Source organism: Cavia porcellus, unplaced genomic scaffold, assembly GCF_034190915.1.
Source record: "Cavia porcellus strain 051 isolate PalLab524CR breed Dunkin Hartley unplaced genomic scaffold, mCavPor4.1 scaffold_24, whole genome shotgun sequence".
NCBI classification, from domain to species: domain Eukaryota; kingdom Metazoa; phylum Chordata; class Mammalia; order Rodentia; family Caviidae; genus Cavia; species Cavia porcellus.
The window spans coordinates 29,207,714-29,224,865 of NW_026947507.1; the positions used below are offsets into that span (position 1 = coordinate 29,207,714).

At 33.3% G+C, this 17,152-nt stretch overlaps 1 protein-coding gene and 1 non-coding gene across 2 annotated transcripts in view; one reads left to right on the forward strand and one right to left on the reverse strand.

The window, feature by feature from the left end:
* The window catches only part of Tll1 (tolloid like 1), a 186,483-nt gene that overhangs the window by 29,119 nt on the left and 140,212 nt on the right, over nucleotides 1–17,152 (reverse strand). The window contains exons 13-15 of the mRNA XM_063234796.1: nucleotides 6,820–7,015; nucleotides 4,899–5,024; nucleotides 2,651–2,811 (exon numbers count right to left, since the gene is read on the reverse strand). Coding sequence (XP_063090866.1) covers nucleotides 2,651–2,811; nucleotides 4,899–5,024; nucleotides 6,820–7,015 — 483 coding nt within the window. The remainder of the gene's footprint in view (nucleotides 1–2,650; nucleotides 2,812–4,898; nucleotides 5,025–6,819; nucleotides 7,016–17,152) is intronic.
* LOC111754539 (U6 spliceosomal RNA) lies at nucleotides 15,426–15,532 on the forward strand. Its single transcript, XR_002789215.1, has one exon. It is a non-coding gene; the product is annotated as a U6 spliceosomal RNA (small nuclear RNA).

The window sequence follows — 17,152 nt, forward strand, 5'->3', positions numbered from 1 at the left end:
TAGAGTTTGTCTTAATCCATTGCTATTTTCGGAAACACAAACATGGCATTTTTATCAGAATACAATTAGTAAGTTTCAAAGTAAAATATACTAAGTATGTGATACTTGGTATATGAACAAAATTTATTAAACTGCTAGGAAATGCTTTGAGTTGTTAGATTGAAGTTACTCTGTAGGACTACTGCAGATAACAAGCGCTCTCTTCAGTCTAATAAAGGCAGGGGTTTATAATACAATGAGGCAGACTCATCCAATTTATAGGTACTGCACTAACAGCATCAAAATGGAAGAAGTTAAGTGAATATTAAATATTCTCAAGCAATTCTGTGGCCACTAACAGATGCTTCCACAATACACATTTCCCACGTTCCAAAAGAGCATATTTTAAAGAACACATCTTGCATGGATGACCTTATTATGTAAATGTGTAATTATCAAGGCTTTAACAATGCATATGATGGAGCCCTGGGGCATGAGCTGTACTTTGAAATATGTCAACTCAAATTACTGTTTCTTGTGACATTAATTAGATGTTAAATAAGCAAAATGCGGCTAGGAAAAATGAAATGATTTCACTCACTTTGGTGCAAGTATGATTTTTGTTCAGCAAAGGACTCTAACATAATATGGAAATGTTTCCAAAGTTAATGTTCTTTTCTCCTGATTTTCCCTTTGGGATATCAATAAGGGAATAAATTAATGAAGACTTAAATTTAATCTAGTATTCTATAAGTCAAGTCTTTTCACAGGCCTTTATTGTAAGCAGAATAATTATCAAAATGTGAAAAGAAACAGTATTGTATAATGGCTTTTCACACACAAACACAATTATAAATTACTTTTAGATATATAAACAAAATTTACAAAAAGCCCATCCATGAGTTATGTCCACTATTGTGAGAATAATGAATTCCTCACACAGACCCCATTTACATAAAACCATCCACCAGTCTGTCTCCTGAGCACAAACCTCACTCTATAAACATGTACCAATTAATAAATAAAAATATTTCATCTGCCACAACTAACAGCTATAGAAAAAACTGTGAGAATACCAGGCATTCAACCCTCAGTTCTTAACAAGTCACAGGATGAGTACAGAGAACTCACAGAAAAGTCTGGCTCACATAAAAGCTTTACTAACATTGTTAAATTTACTCTCTTCATGCTAATATATCCCCAAATTTAAGACCTGTTTTAAAAAAATGACGCTTTCTAGGGATCAAACTGCATCTTTCCCAACATAAAGTTTATACGTGATGTTAAAAATAATCCCAAAAGGCACACTGAACTTTGAGGTTTCACAATTATCTGAAATACATATACTTATCCATTTCAGACTTTAATTTCCTCAGAGGGAAAAAAAAATCAGGTACTACTTTTACCTCTAAGCTATAATAAGAGATTTAAAAATGCACAACAGGGAGATAGATATTTTCCAAAAGGGAAAGAGGACCAAGAGATAGAGAGGAGGGACGGGGATGAAAATAATAATTAAGATCTATTATGCGTATGCATGAAATTTCCATGGCAAGTGTAATCACAGTGCATGCAAACATATGGCAATAAAAAGTGCTTTGTCTATTAAAGGCAAAATTAAGAAGGAAAATATAAGTAATCAGGAAAAAGAACTAGGTATAAAAAAGGAAGAATCTACAAATATAACACCCTGAACTTGCCCGATCTCATATAAAAAAAGAAGATGAGGTAAAGATAGTCACCCAAAAGCAAAATTGTATATAAATTTCATAAATATTTCTAGTATTTATTGTCCCAAGGCACTCACAGTTTACCTTCCTGTTTTCATGCTTTATAGGTTTCAACAGATATGCATCAAAGACAAAATAAACTTATGAGTCAATTTTATCACTTTCAGAAGTGTGAAATCGTATTACATCTAAATAAAAACAAAAAAGTTGAAAGCACATAAAAACAAAGAAAAGTATGAAAGATCAAATTTTAAACAGCTCATAATCTTTTCTCTGGAATTAAACCACTGTTGGATAATCATGCAAAGAATATTTTTCTGAAAGTTCTCACTTCTTGGCTTGGTATTTCATTTATATTTAGTGTACACATAGGAAATTTCAAGTGGTTAATTCACCTGTTTTAATGTGATCACCTTATATAAAACTATCTTTAGTACAATAAGTTATATTTGTAAAGCAAAGGTAGCTTCAACTACATGTGTATTTTACTAAGGTTAAAAAATTATTCTTTTTATGAACCATGAGCCCAGTTCATAATGAAAATGTATAAAATTAGAATACACATTAGCACTAATATATCACCTTCTTTGGTGGATATGCTGTTCGTTACTACAGAATCGGTGGTTTTTGATTTATTTTTCTAGAACACATTATGTAACATGAAAGTGACACTAAATTGCTTTTAATAAAATAGGACATTTGTTAATATATGGCACATTTGACTACACTGAATCAAAACTCCTCTGGATATTTTTCAATCTCCCAGAAACAGTTTAAATATCCAATGATAATTAAAATCATCAGTTGCAAAAATTAATGATAGATCAAAGACAAAACATTCACGTAACAATAGTACATTTTTGGCTTTTCTTTGCTTGCCTATCTGATTTCAGTGTTCCTCAAAATGTGATTTTAAAACTTTCTATATATTGTGCACTTACTTCATTCCCTTCCAGTTCAAAAAATTCAAACTTCACGGAAATTCTGTACTGTGTTGGTGCCACCACTTGCCACACACAGTTTTTATTAGGAGGGTACTCTTTAGGCCAGCCAGGGGAGGTTATGGTGCCATTCAGCTTGGTAAGAAGCCCGCCACAGGCAGCTACAAGAAAATGAAAGGGAAAGTTTTCCTTAATAATGCCATGCCATTCTGAGTACCATCACATTAATACCCAAATGTCTCGGCACTGAATGTTAACCACTTTCTGGGTTTTAAAGTATAGAAACCATAGTTTCTGTTTTTTAACTTTTAGCACAACTATGTCCATTATCAAATTCCATTTAAAACCTATTTTGTAGCTTTGGAAAAAGGCAAATTATTTTTGAACTGTAACATTTTAAATCACTTTCTAGTGGAGTGAGCAATATATTGGGTTTTAGTTTCCTGATCTTTTAAATGGGTATAATAATAACTGGTAATGCTAAGGATTTCTTGACTGCTACAGAATTAAGAAAGAAAATTTTGTGGAAATTGATGAGGCTGTTCTGGGAACCAAGGAAAAAATAGATAGATAGATAGGTAGATAGATAGATAGATAGATAGATAGATAGATAGATAGATAGATAAGATAGACAGGTCCTGAGTAACCAGATCACAGTCATTTGTCTAGTTCCTCAAAATTTTTGTCCAAGACAAGTAAAGCTTTATTACCTGAGCTGACAGACAACATAAATTGTGTTAACGATAACATATTTTTTTAAAAAAAGGCTAACATCTGGTTTTCTTTCCTTTTCATAATGAAATCAGCAAAATCACATTATCTAAAAGCAAGTTGAATGAAAAGAATGCATACTATACACAGTTCATAACTAATTCCTACTGAGAAAGTTGAGCTACCTATAACAGCTTTCTTGCCTGAATTTGTGTATAAATTTACTTTTATATATTATTGTATTATATAAATATGCAAAATATCTGTAAACTTACTTTTAACACTTTTTGACAAATTATTATGAAGGCAAATATTTATTTCTAGAAGGTATAAATTAATGTCATGTTAAATTATGATTGTTATAAAATACATTTTTTCATAATAGTATTTTTAAATTTTCTAATAGAAGGAGAATTATCGGTAGCTTCACAGCCAAGATGAAGATTTTTGAAAGGAAACTTCAAAGTTGTAAGGAGAAATAGGGAGACTTTAATTTTTAAGCAGGGCAGCAAAGTGTGACATTTTTTCATTAAGCATACACTGCTGCTACCTTTGCTCCTTCTCAGATCTTCTGTTACAGATACAGTACAGAGGAAGGTTCCCACTTCCCAGGGACTTACATTTCAGTAGGAAAAAGCTAAATAAATTAATGCATACATAAAGATAAATATGTTACTACAATTTCTATGAAAATAAATTTTCAGGAGGTTTAAACAGGAATACAGGGGAAATAGAAGGAAAGTCAATATTTTCTACCTGTACATTAAGATGTGGAGTCTCTCACAGGATAGAAAGAAGGAATAAAAAAGAGCCAGCCTTACATTCTGAAGAGATTACAGACCAGGAATAACACTCTGCAAGAAACCCCATGTTACAATATAAAGAGGAAATGTAGAGAATCCTGACAAAAATACTTTAATCAATCATTTGTTCATTTAAAACACATAGTTGGCTTTATGGTAAATGCTTTATGTTTGTGCTAGATGCTAAAGGAAGGTTCAAAGACAATGCAGACACAGGGTTTTAATTTTTTTTTTTTTTTGTCTTTTCATTTTTATCAGTACCAGGGATCGAACTCACAACTGCCTGCTTGCAAGGCAGGCACTTATGCTGCTGAGCTAAATCCCCAGCTCCAAACAGGGTTTTAATTTTAATAGGAGAGACATATTTGTGGGCTATGTTAAGTAAAAGATAAAAGAAATGATGAGTAGTTAAAGGAATGTAAGGTGGATGGATGGATGGATGGATGGATGGATGGATGGATGGACAGATGGATGGATGCACACATACGAGCATACACCATACGAGCATACACAGAAGAAGAAGGAGCACAACAAAGGAGGGAGAAATGGAAGGATGAAGAGATGGATGGGGGATGGATATACATGGATATACACGGCCTGGTAATCAAAGAGGGAAAGGGCGATAAATTGAGTCTCACTAGTTGAAGATCAAGATCAAGGTCTTTGTGGGGCAAGGAGAGAATAAAAGGCAAAATAGAATTGGGGAGAAGGTGGCCACACCAGCCCAGCCCTACCTTCGCAACCCCTTCTGTCAGGCCCCAGCTCATAACCAGGCTCACAGGCACACTGGTAGCTGCCCAGGGTATTCAGACACCGCTGCTCACAGCCCCCTCGGTCAGGTTTGGCACACTCATCTTCCTCTATAAAAATAGGAATAATTATAGCACAACTAGAGTATGATGTCTATATATTCTGGTGCACAACTTATTGAAAGTATAAGGCTTAAGAGCTTGGAATTATAAAGATATGAATCTCTTCTTCAACAAAGAAGCAGGAACAATAAGTAAACCCTTGATGAGTGATCCACAAGAATTCATGTTGCTGATACCTAAAAACTGTAGAAGAACCAAGAGAAAGACTACTCACCTAGAGCCACATGAACTGAAAACCAACCTGTCTCAGACTTAGTTTTTTCCAATTTTGAGATCAAATGAAGGTTGTTAAAACTTAGAGATTTGTCAGAATGAAATGGAAAAAATTCTTACTGTAAAAGCACAGTTTTAACTATTCTCTTTATGGTATAGTTTGCTACATGTGTATCAAAAAATTGGCTGCAGAGACTGGGAATGTAGTTCGCTGGTAGAGTACATAGTTAGAATGTATGAGGCCACGGGTTCAATCCCCAGTACTGCAAGTAAAAATGCTTTCAAAGAAAGATAACAATTAAATAGATCATGAAGATTACAAATCAAAACAAAATAAAAGTCAAGAACTGACTTGACCTCTTTAAATTTAAAGCATTTACTGTTCCTTACATAGACATTTGACTTAGGATATCTAAGAATCCAATATTTTTACAAATGTATGCACGATTTTAATTGTGAAAATATGAAAATACATATTTTTAAATGAATATGACAGAGCCACAAGCTCGGTTTTTCCAAAGTAACATAATGTGAATTAAGAGTAAATGTACTCTTGTGAAATTATGCATCAACAGAATACCAAGCATTTTTGATAACCAAATATATATAAATAGCACATGAAAATAATTTGTCAGCATGTTCCAGGTAATTTCAAATGTGTCAATAATGCATTAATGAATCCATATAATTAAAGTATCAACTCTCCTACCTTTGAATTCACATCAGTTTGTAGGGAAAGTCCATTGTATTCGTCTTAAAATAATGAAAATATTTTGCATGTCTCATTAAGTTTTTAAGGCCCTCAGACTTATCAGGCAGGTGCTTACACTGAGCTAAAGTCATGGCCCTATCATTAAAGTTTTGAGATACACAAATTTACCCTTTGTCTTACAAAAATCAGTGCAGAGGAAGTTTTGTTTTATTAACAGTGATGCACTTCACTTCAGATAAGTATGCAAATAAAATAAGTCATGTATTTCCTAAATGTATGCTTAATTTTACCAATTATGCTAAGATAGTTTTTTTAATCTTGGTAATCCACACAAAATATCAAACATGAGAATAAATTAAAACATAGGGTACTTCACAATTACATTAATTAGCAATAATTCTTTACAGAAGATACTTTGTCTAACCTAAAGAAGGCTTGTAAGTTGCTTCTAGTGTTACGGAACATTATTTTTCAAGAAGTTATTTTAAAAGCTAGCACCTGGAAATAAATTGATGAATTTCATGTCAGTAATGCCCTTCCCAGTTACAAATCCTTTGTTGGTTATATGTACTTCAAATATTTTTTCTTATTTCTAGATTTCTTTCAAAATTTTAATATTTTCATTATTTCTTAAAACACAAAGATAGAATACCTAAAGTTCTTGTACTACACTACAAAGTTATAAACGAATATTTTACTAACATATTCCATCAAAACTCATAAAAATATTTTTAGCAACTGTGTTTACTTCAACTTCTAGTACAACCTTAATCCTATTTCCCTCCCATTCATACTAAACACCACACTTATCACTGCCTGAGAAAGGAAATCTCACATTTGTAAATCACTGTGAAATACCTTTAAAAAAGTTAGCAGCAAACCCAGCTTTGTTGACAGTTCCATCAGAAACAAACTTCATCCACAAGGTATTGGAGGTGGATCTTATATCTTCAGGTTTATCGTAACCACAGAAACGCCCAATCAAGGGGCTATTTTCACTGGTCCCATCTCGAATTTCTAAGTGGTCATAAGCACAGTTGTCATGTCTTTCAATCTACAACAGTAAGATTATGGTATATTCCATTAATAGGCAAAACAATTTCAGTAGGAAGACAAAGCATTCTCAATGCTATAGTACTCTTGTTAATACAAAAAATTACTTAAATCAAATGAGTACAAAAGAACATTTCCCATGTGTATATATAGCCATACCCTATACTCAGTGGATACCTACATGCAAAAGGATTTTTGTACTTAAAAAAAAAAATACCTAAGGAATAGTGTTTCCATGAGAATTAGGACCAACATAAGTTAATCGGTTTTTAAAAGAAAAGTTAAGCTACAAATAATGACTCTTTAAGCAGAGCTGAAAAAAATAATCACAGCAGATAATCATCTTTAAAAAATATGGACCAGACATACAGTAAACAATATATAACTTACTCTGAAACTAACAAAAAATGTTCATAGTTTATCAGTGTTACAATTTTATTCAGAGAAGCTAGAATCAAATATTTGACTATTGTATCATTGTCGTAGGTTATAAACTAGTTTTGAAAAGTAAATATGATATTTCTTCCTAGTCTATAAAATTTTTGTCCACAGTTAGTACAGCTGAGTATAGTTTTGAAAAGTAAATCTGATATTTCTTCCTAGTCTATAAAATTTTTGTCCACAGTTAGTACAGCTGAGTATAGAATGACAGTCAACATTGTGGTTTTTGTCCTGTTGTCTCAAAGTATCAATGATACCTCTTGATATCAATGATACCTTTTCCTTGATATACTTCTCTCTATCCCTATAATCTGAAGGAATCCCATGTCTTTGCTTAAAGACTAAATGCAAGCCAGGTGCAGTGGTGCATGCCTATAATCCCAGCCCTAAGGATGGAGGATCACAAATAAGAATCCTGCCTGAGATATTTAGCAAGATATTGTTACAAAAAAAACTTTTTAAAAAATTAAAGAGACTTGATATGGAGCTCAGGATTAGATCATCCTTAGGTATGATGCCCTAGGCCAAAGGAAAAAAGAATTCTGCATGCAGACTTTAGACCAGATCATTGGCCGGTGAATTTATAGAGAAGAATTCATGCACTGATGTTTTGGCCCTAATTGTCTAAAAACAACAGAAAGGATGGCTATAAAAATTCCACAAGACAAATTGTGAACCAAATTCTTCCTTTTAGCTTTTTAACAGAAGTTGGACATTATCTTTGAAATCTTAATAGAGACAACTGCTTATGGAGTGTTTGAAAAATGGAAAAGGCAGACACAATTTAAAACTATAAAAATTATTACAGTTTGTCAACTATTGTTCAACACACAATTTATTAATTCATGTAATGCTCTCATTACAAAGCTGATATCGGAAAAATATATCTATATTTATGGAATTGCAACCTGCATAGATGAAATTAATGCCTATTTGAACACTCTTGTTGATTTATTGCCACATTGTGCAAGATATTCCTCAAATAAGATAGCATAAGAGCAACCTAAAAAGCAACTTTTTCTGAGGAACAGATTTAGCTGTGAAAGAATTACATCTGTGGTTTCCTTTTCACCAATCATAGAACTGAACTCATTCATTGTTTTAGCAAACATATTCACTGCTACTCTCGACTAGACACATTGCTCAGTGTTCAATACTTATCATTCAGTAAATAACACTGAGCTGCTGGAATTGGCATGCTTTTGTAAGTGAGTAGACAGGAAAAGGAGAAATAAAATAATTAGTTCAATCTTAAGTACTAGAAAACAATAAATTCCATGAAAGACATACAAAGAGACACAAGAATGAGGCATGCGATGTGTTAGTGGGAGCAAAGGCTACAGTTTTCAATGAAACCATCAGGTAGGAACTCATTAACTATAATTCATAAACTCAGATTTTTTTTCTTAGAATAGAAATCAACACTGAACTACTGACAAAAATGTAGGGAAAATAGCCAAAAGTCTTAGCAAGCCAAACAAACCTCAGCTACTTCAAGCAGCACAGAATGAACTGGCTTTGATTCGTGAATCATATTAGGGTGAGGTATAAGAAAGGGCAATCAGAATACACACTGAAGAAAAGTCCTTGTAGTGGAGACCCACTAGCAAAAATTAAATCACATTGCTTCATAGTAAAAGCCACAGTAGAATAAAAATTAATGACTTTTTTGTAATTAAAATTTACAAAGATTTTTAATTACCGTTTTAAAAAGATCAATACTTTTTTTTAAAAAAATGCAATCACAACAAGAAAGAAAACAAGATGGTCACTATTGAAAATAAAAATTAGTATCTTCAGTGATTAAAAAGAGATAATTTGATACTTCCCTGCCTATAACAGTTTGTTCTTTTAAGAAATACACAACAGGTGCTGTGGGTACTGGGTTGCCTAGAAAATGAACTGTGTCCCACACCTATGGATTTACGATGCATATGGATTTTGTAAATGCTTACAATAGTGACAGATTCAAACTAGTCCTGCATATCTGATTAATGGCCCAAAGGGTGTGTTTCTGTGGTTTCCCATGAAATCCTGTGTTTAGTGCTTATGCAACTAATCTACACCACTGTGTTAGTTGTGGTTACACTTCATCAACCATGTCTTCTTGGAACAGTGACAGTGAGAATGAATGAAAATGTGTTATTTGATTTATGTCATTTCTGCAAGATTTTTTAGAGTAATAGCAGATAATTTCATCCACTGATATATGAAATACACAGAAATAAATATGCTACAAGCTAAAAAGTGAATCAAGTCTGTTGATGTTATGCCAATAACCTTACATTCTATGAACAGAAAGAACAAGATCAATGATTTATAAAAGTAAAAAAAAAATTAAAAGAAAAAGTAATTTCTTCTTGAATTAACACAGGGACACAGTTCAGAGCATGGGGATCTGAATACAATGTCATGCACAATTACACGTAACAAATACGTTTTGATGACAATAATGTCGATTTATTACAGACCTTATGGTAATCAGAATGTAAACCATATCTGAATGTGATGATTTACATAATGTAAACAGACTTACTATACACAGACAGTACAGTAGAAATGACAATAAACTCTGATCATTTTTCAGAAAACTGGTATTTAAATGATACTGATAGTAGATCCAAATACCCGAAGGAGGAACAACAGGAACTAAGACTCACTAGAAGGGATTAATGTTACACTAAATTCCTAAGAGGAGGCCCATAACATTAATATAGACAGTTAACAAGGAGCCATGGAAAAGATGAGTTATTCTGTTTTGCAAGAAGTAAAGTGAATAAATTTTGACCGAAAGTGGTCAGCTTCTTGTTCTAAAACTGCCAGTCGTATAGAGCTTTGTGGCGAGTACTTGCAAGTGTGTTTTAACACAGATGAAAGTCAGCCTCAGGGGACAGGGCAAGGTCCAGGTTAAGAACCCATTCATAAATTTATATATAAATATATGTGTAAGTGTATAGGTCATGCTCAAAGTAGACATTTCAAATTAGCCAAAAGAAAAAAGCAACCCTTTGGTATATGAATAGATAAACAAAACATAGCATATATGTACAATGAAATATTATTAAACTTTATAAAGGAATAAATTTTTGAGACATGCTACAAATATAATGAAACTAGGTGAAACACGCCAGTCACAAAAAGATAAATGTTGCATGATTTCACTTATGTGAGATATTATACCTAAAACATCAAATTCATAGAGACAAAAACTGGTGGTTTTCATGGATGGGAAAGAGGAAAGGATGGGAGGGAGAGTTTTGTTAGTGGGTATAGAATTTCAGTTATGTAAGATGAAAACAATTTGGAGATTGGTTGCACATTACTGTAGAATGTACTTTAATGCTACAGAATGATATATTTAAAATCACTGTGATAATTTTTATATTATATATATAAAAATATTCCCATAACTGGTATGATATAATACCCTAATATGCAACCTAACATGATCAAATATAAGTGATACAAGCTTTATAGATAAAATAAATGATAGGTTATACACGGGGTAGTATTAAAATTGTGATTTGCTTTTAAGAAAAAGATTAAGAAAAACTGCTATAAAAGCAATGCATGTAAAAATTTATCATAAAAATTGATATTAATGAAAAAAATTTAGTAAAGTCTAGCAAATAATGCTATTAACAAATAGAATTTTAAAAGAACAAATAAAAGTTGAATATATAGTTAATGTTTCAAATTTTATTTCTTATCAAATAGTTTAATAATATTATTTTAGAAGAAGTATTTAATAGCATTTTATACTAATGGTAATATTAGTATCTCATTGCATCTAAAAGAAGGAGGAGAAAAAAATATACATGTTAACAGAAACAGCATGGATCTTGCTTAGGTTTATTTTCAGGTGAGTTCTTTACTTAAATTTTGCCATGCCAGTTTTTTGTTTTCCCTCATAACACAAGTATTTTAATTTATTCATGAATTTAATCATTTTACTGAAAGCTACCAGAATAGCCAGATATCATGCTTTTGTCAGTGTGTCATAGAATGAATAAAGCACATACATCCTTGACTGACTGATATAAAATGACTGCGTGGCATCACTGTGCAAACAGTGTGACCGCATCGTACACCAGTGTACAAATAAAAGGACAGCTCTGTGAGAACTACGAACGCCCCATTCGCCTCCAAGACCCAAGGACAGCAATGCACAGATCATGGTCTTGGTTTCAAGTATAGCGATGCAATTATGACAAATTTATTTCAGCTAACAAGCACTAACTTCTCAGTGCAGCGCAGTTCTAGCCTGAATCCTAATTCATGAAGAGAGGCTGAACTCTTCTCCTCTAGAGTCATTAACCAATAAATAATCTTAATAGAACACCTCCAAAATAGTACAAAGCAAACAGAAAAGCATTAAGTAATTAAGACTTCCTTATCTCAGCTTCTTAGCTCATTCACAAAGACTATTTATCATAAGCCAATAAAAAACATTTAGAGGAATCAAAGAACTGCTTTTAGTAAGACAATTCAGCAAGTAATAAGATAAAACTTATGTACACAGTTTAGAACACTGAAGCTTGCATGGTGGTTGATGCTATTAAACATCTCTGGTTTTCATACGGAAAGCATCAAATCAGGACTGTGGCAATGCTGACAAGAACCTCAAACTTAATCCCACTAGAATTAATGCACGTGGGGGTTTCAGTTTAAACAAAACTAAGCTCTGTGTTTATTTCATTTCTTTTCTACTTTATTGACATTTCTTTGAAGTTGTTCCTGTAAACATTTCCCGTCTCCAAACCTTTTCTCTCCATTATGTTTCTGCAAAGTGAAATTTCTCAAATAAAATAGCAGTAGAAGTTGCTTAACAGATAACACTGCTGCTGAAGAGAGGGTAACTTTCCATATTAACCTCAGAGGTGATCTATAATTCATATGCACAAGTACATAAGTGTGTTAGTGTTAGAAAAATAAAGTTATGTGTCTAGTAAGGAAAGAGAATGCTTCCTTTTCCAGTCTGTGCAGAATATTATTAGAAATGACCATAGACTGGATGGTCTACAAACAACAGAATTTTATTTTTCACAGTTTTAGGGAGTGTAGGAGTGGGGAAGACCAAAGTGTCAGCGGACTGGGGATCTGGGGCTGGCCTCATCCTATGGGGGGCCTCTACACTTGGTCCTTCCATGCTAGCAGCTAACCCTAGCATCATGATAATGCTAATGCCATTCAGGACAGGCCCATCTTAATCACCTCCCAAGTGCCTCACCACCGAGGACCATTGCCTGCAGGATTAAGATCTCAACATATGCATTTGGCGGCACAGACTAACATTCTGGCCACGGGTTTTCCAAAATGGTATCACTACCTGGTCCCTCCAAATAGTGTCTATTCCTGCTGGGAGACCCTTGAAATTCATTAACAGAGGCAATTATTCAGGATTGCTTTCTTTACTTACATTAATATTCAAATAACATTGGAAAAGGAAATACTTTGACAAAAATTTATAGAAAGATAAAAATGTACTAAGTTCTTTACAATAGATTTCAACAGAATAAGTGCTGAGAACTTGTGAGAACCTTTTCTTTACACATATAAACTGTATGTTCAAACATAATATATAAATACCATAATTGATAAAAACAGATCACAAACTAAGTCATTTAATGACTAGAACAATTAAGGAAACATATACAGCTTCTTGATACTCACACTGCTACAGTTGCTTACACTCTAAAGTTGCTGAGAACACTGAATTTTTAAATCACTGCTCCTAAGCAAACACAGTGTTAGGTTCCTGTGACATTTCAGTCACAATTTTTTTAACCAGCTTGTTAAAGCCTGACTTTACTTTGTGTGTGTTTCTATTTAAAGATACCTTAATGTATATTTTCAATTCACTACTGCTAAATTCAGTCAACAATGCTGTGACTCCTTCCTGAATTAAGATTATCTAATGTACATTTTCTCGGTAAGGCACACCATAGCTAGTAATGTGCAAGTCTGTACATGTCTGTAAATGACCCAATAAATCATGGTGAATATCGATTTTTGGCTTAAGTGAATTTTTACTGAGTGAATTTGCAAGTAATATCAGAATCACCCATACCTTGATTCTGAAGGTAGTTTATTGCGTTACTATATGAAGTTAATGAGATTTCTCAGCTTCCTCACCTAGAAGATTCAGTTGATAATTAGGATCCTGCTGTTCCTGTTTCCCAAAAAATAAGGCTACTTGGCTTACACAGTAGCCACTAGGCAAGACAGTGCTAGGCTCATTGGGGCTATTTTTGATCTCTAGTTTTCAAGGCTGATTATTTTCTAAATAGGTCTTATTTTATGGAAAATACGGTCCTTTGCCACTTTTGAATTTCTTGGAATCTAGTATCTCCAATCTAAATTTATCCACATAGTTATCAGGTACTCCATAATCTAAATCTCTGTATCTAGGCTTGTTTCCTTCAGAGTAGAAATTTACTCACCCTTCATAAAGAAATCATTTACTCACTAATCCTAATCTCTATTATCTATTATCAAACACTCACCATGGACCCATTGGTGCTGGAGATAGAGGAATCAGCATGACTGGAAATAGCCCTACACTTTAGTGACAGTAAACAAACAAATCTACCAAAACAAATTCCAACACTCATAAGTGCAATAAATTAAAACAGAATGATAGTTCAGAGGTAACTATAGTTATGAAAATATTGTAAATAGGCTTGCAATACTTGCAAGGAATACTTTAAAGGAAGAGATAAGCAGAGATCTGACAATGTGAGAAAAGTAAAATTAAAGACAAAAAGGCACAGGAATATCTATGCAGAACATTTTCGTGAGGAAAAAAGCTAGGGAACTGGGGAATAGAAAAAAGACCAGAGGAGCTGATAAAGAAGCAGGAGGAAAGAACAAAAGGCCAAACTGCAGAGTGACTTTGTCTGTGATCATTGAATCTAGATTTTAATTTAGGTTTGATGGAAGCCCACTGGCTGGTTGCAAGTAATGTAACAATCTAATTTATTTTCTCTTTTGTATTTTATTTTATTTTTTGTATTGAAAGATAAAAAACAGAAAAAAACAAACAAAGGAAACATACACACATAAAAAACACAAAACAATAGTGGTACAGGATTTCAAGACAAGATGATAGAGTTTAACAAGAGTTGTTATATTGCTTATTGTTATCTTCAAAAGAGTTGCTCAGATTATAAGATACAGGTATGAAAAACTGATCAAACATTATGAGCACTATCTGCTCCTTTCCTTGAACTAATAGAATTAGTAGTACAATTATCTTAGCTAGCTTATGTATGTATATACACATTTATATATTTTTCCTTTTCCTTTCCTTTTTCTCTCCTTCACCCCATCCCTGTTGTTCTTTCCCTTTGAGCAGTTTCTTTCTCTTTCACAATATTTATTGTACCTTTTGAAATTTACTTATTCTTCTAGTTTCTTACACTAGGGAGACAATACGATGTTTACACATGCGAGTCTGATTTACTTCTCTATGAGTATGGTCCCAAGTTACATTCATTTGCGTATAAAAGGCTTGAATTTATCTTTCCATTGTATAAAAATACCACATCTCTTAAACAACCCAAATGTCAATCAACCAAGGAATGAATAACAATCTAGTTTATAAGGTCAAAGCCAAGTGTCATTCAGGCAGTTATGTGAGGAACAGGACAAATAGGATAAGAGTTGAGACCTTGGCTTCTGAGCAGGAGTTAAAGCAAAGACTGATGAGAAAGACAGAATGAAGGCAGGAAAGTTGGTGTAAAGTCATGATGTATGCTGCATATTTGACCCAATGAAATCTGTTGTTAGCTTGACTTTGAAATTTGAGAGGAAAAAATAGAGGGATATGTCTTGGGTAAGCCATCATGATACTAAGTGTTGAAATAAATTAAAGAAGAGTAGGTTTAGTTTTTAAAAAAGACAGAGGTTTTGGTTTGGTCTTTCAAACATAAGAGGTCTTGTTACTACACATTTAAAAATGTTCACCTGTGCTCACTTCGGCTGCACATATACTAAAGTTGGAACGATACAGAGAAGATTAGCATGGCCCCTGTGCAAAGATGACACGCAAATTCGTGAAGCGTTCCATATTTTTACTGATGCAGAAGCAATTTATGTTACCAAACAACTATTTTCATGAAAAGACTGTAAATATGTTGTCAAGTAAAACATGACTGTTTAAATTCTAATTTCTGTGCAAAACACTTTAGTATTGGAAAATGTAATATTTGCAAGGGACTCATGAGTAAGTTACTGTTTATGTTGGTGCCAAAAAAAAAAAGTTCACCTAGAAATATAGGAATAAAAAACAGGCAAATAAAATTAAAATCATGATAGAAAACTAGAGATTGGTAAAATGTACTATCATTCAAACTGAGGCATGCCTTTTCCTCAGTCTCAAAATGTAGTGGTCATTGGTTCTTTCAAACAGTCAACAAAGTTAAATGACTGGCCTATGTTAGGCATGGTTGCAAGTGTCTGAGATGCAAATTCTTTCTCTTCACCCATACCCTATCCTATTTTTAAAGACTGTCACTGTAACTGTATTGATAAATTAAAAAATAAAACTGCAGAAAAGCTAAGCTAGCAATTTCAAGTTCCATATTTTTAAAAATGTAACACATAAAAGCTTTCTCTGACATTATTTCTGTAATAAGAGAATTTCATAATACAGTGACATATATTGAAAGACAATTAATGTCTTCATTCATAAAATAACATGAAACACAGGGAATATCACCACAAGAGTGATAATTATTTAACACTAATTGCAACCTAAATTACAAGTATAATCCTTCCATCTATTTTTATTTTAGTTTTAACAATAAACTGGTCTATCTGAGCAGTTTGCAGTCCTAATTGTCGATTCAGATAATAAAATTCAAATGCCAATCGCAAAGCCAAGATTGCTAAAAACATAATGTCAGAACCATAGCAGAAAATATATTCTTTCATGATAAAAAGAAATATCTGGGCAACTATATGGTACATACAAAGGATTAGAGACAAATATTAAAGAAATTAAGGACACAGGCTTGTCAGGGATAGTATGAGCTTCTCTGGGTTTAGAGGAAGCTCCTTGATTCCCCTAGCATTCCTGCTGCGGGGCCACGGACAGGATCCCTGTCACTGTGTTCAGTTTCAAGTACACATACTGTCTGTAGGTAGATCACAGCTTTTACTGCTTTTGGAGCATTTGGGCAGGAAATCAAGTTTCTTTCTAATCAGTTGAGACTGCATTTCTAACCATTGTCCGGACCAATCACCCTTATTTCATTGTTCCTTCCCACTTTGGTTTGGGCTCTCAATTTCCAGACCAAGTCTGAATTGAACACACTCTATAGTTCCTGAAAATGTTTCACCATTGCTTGGCGTGTAATCCCTATCTTAGTTCCTCTCATCCCACAAAAATGATGCATTAACCAGCTTGGCCTTAGTAGTTCTGGACTCAGACTTGGGATCCAGCATTCTGATTGGTCTTTGATCTATTCCAGCCCTCCATCCAAGAGCACAGTCATGGTGCTGATTTCCTCAGCAAATCTTTTTCAGGAAATTGAAATCTCCTAAAAAATCTGAATTTCTATTTTTGATCTATGTTATCTATGTAACAGTAAAAAAGCAAAAAATAGCTTTAGTCTCCTAACAACAAAAGTTTACCTTTTATGTTGTTTAGAAGGGAATAAGATTTCTATTATTTAGCTCCAAGTGGTCTGGG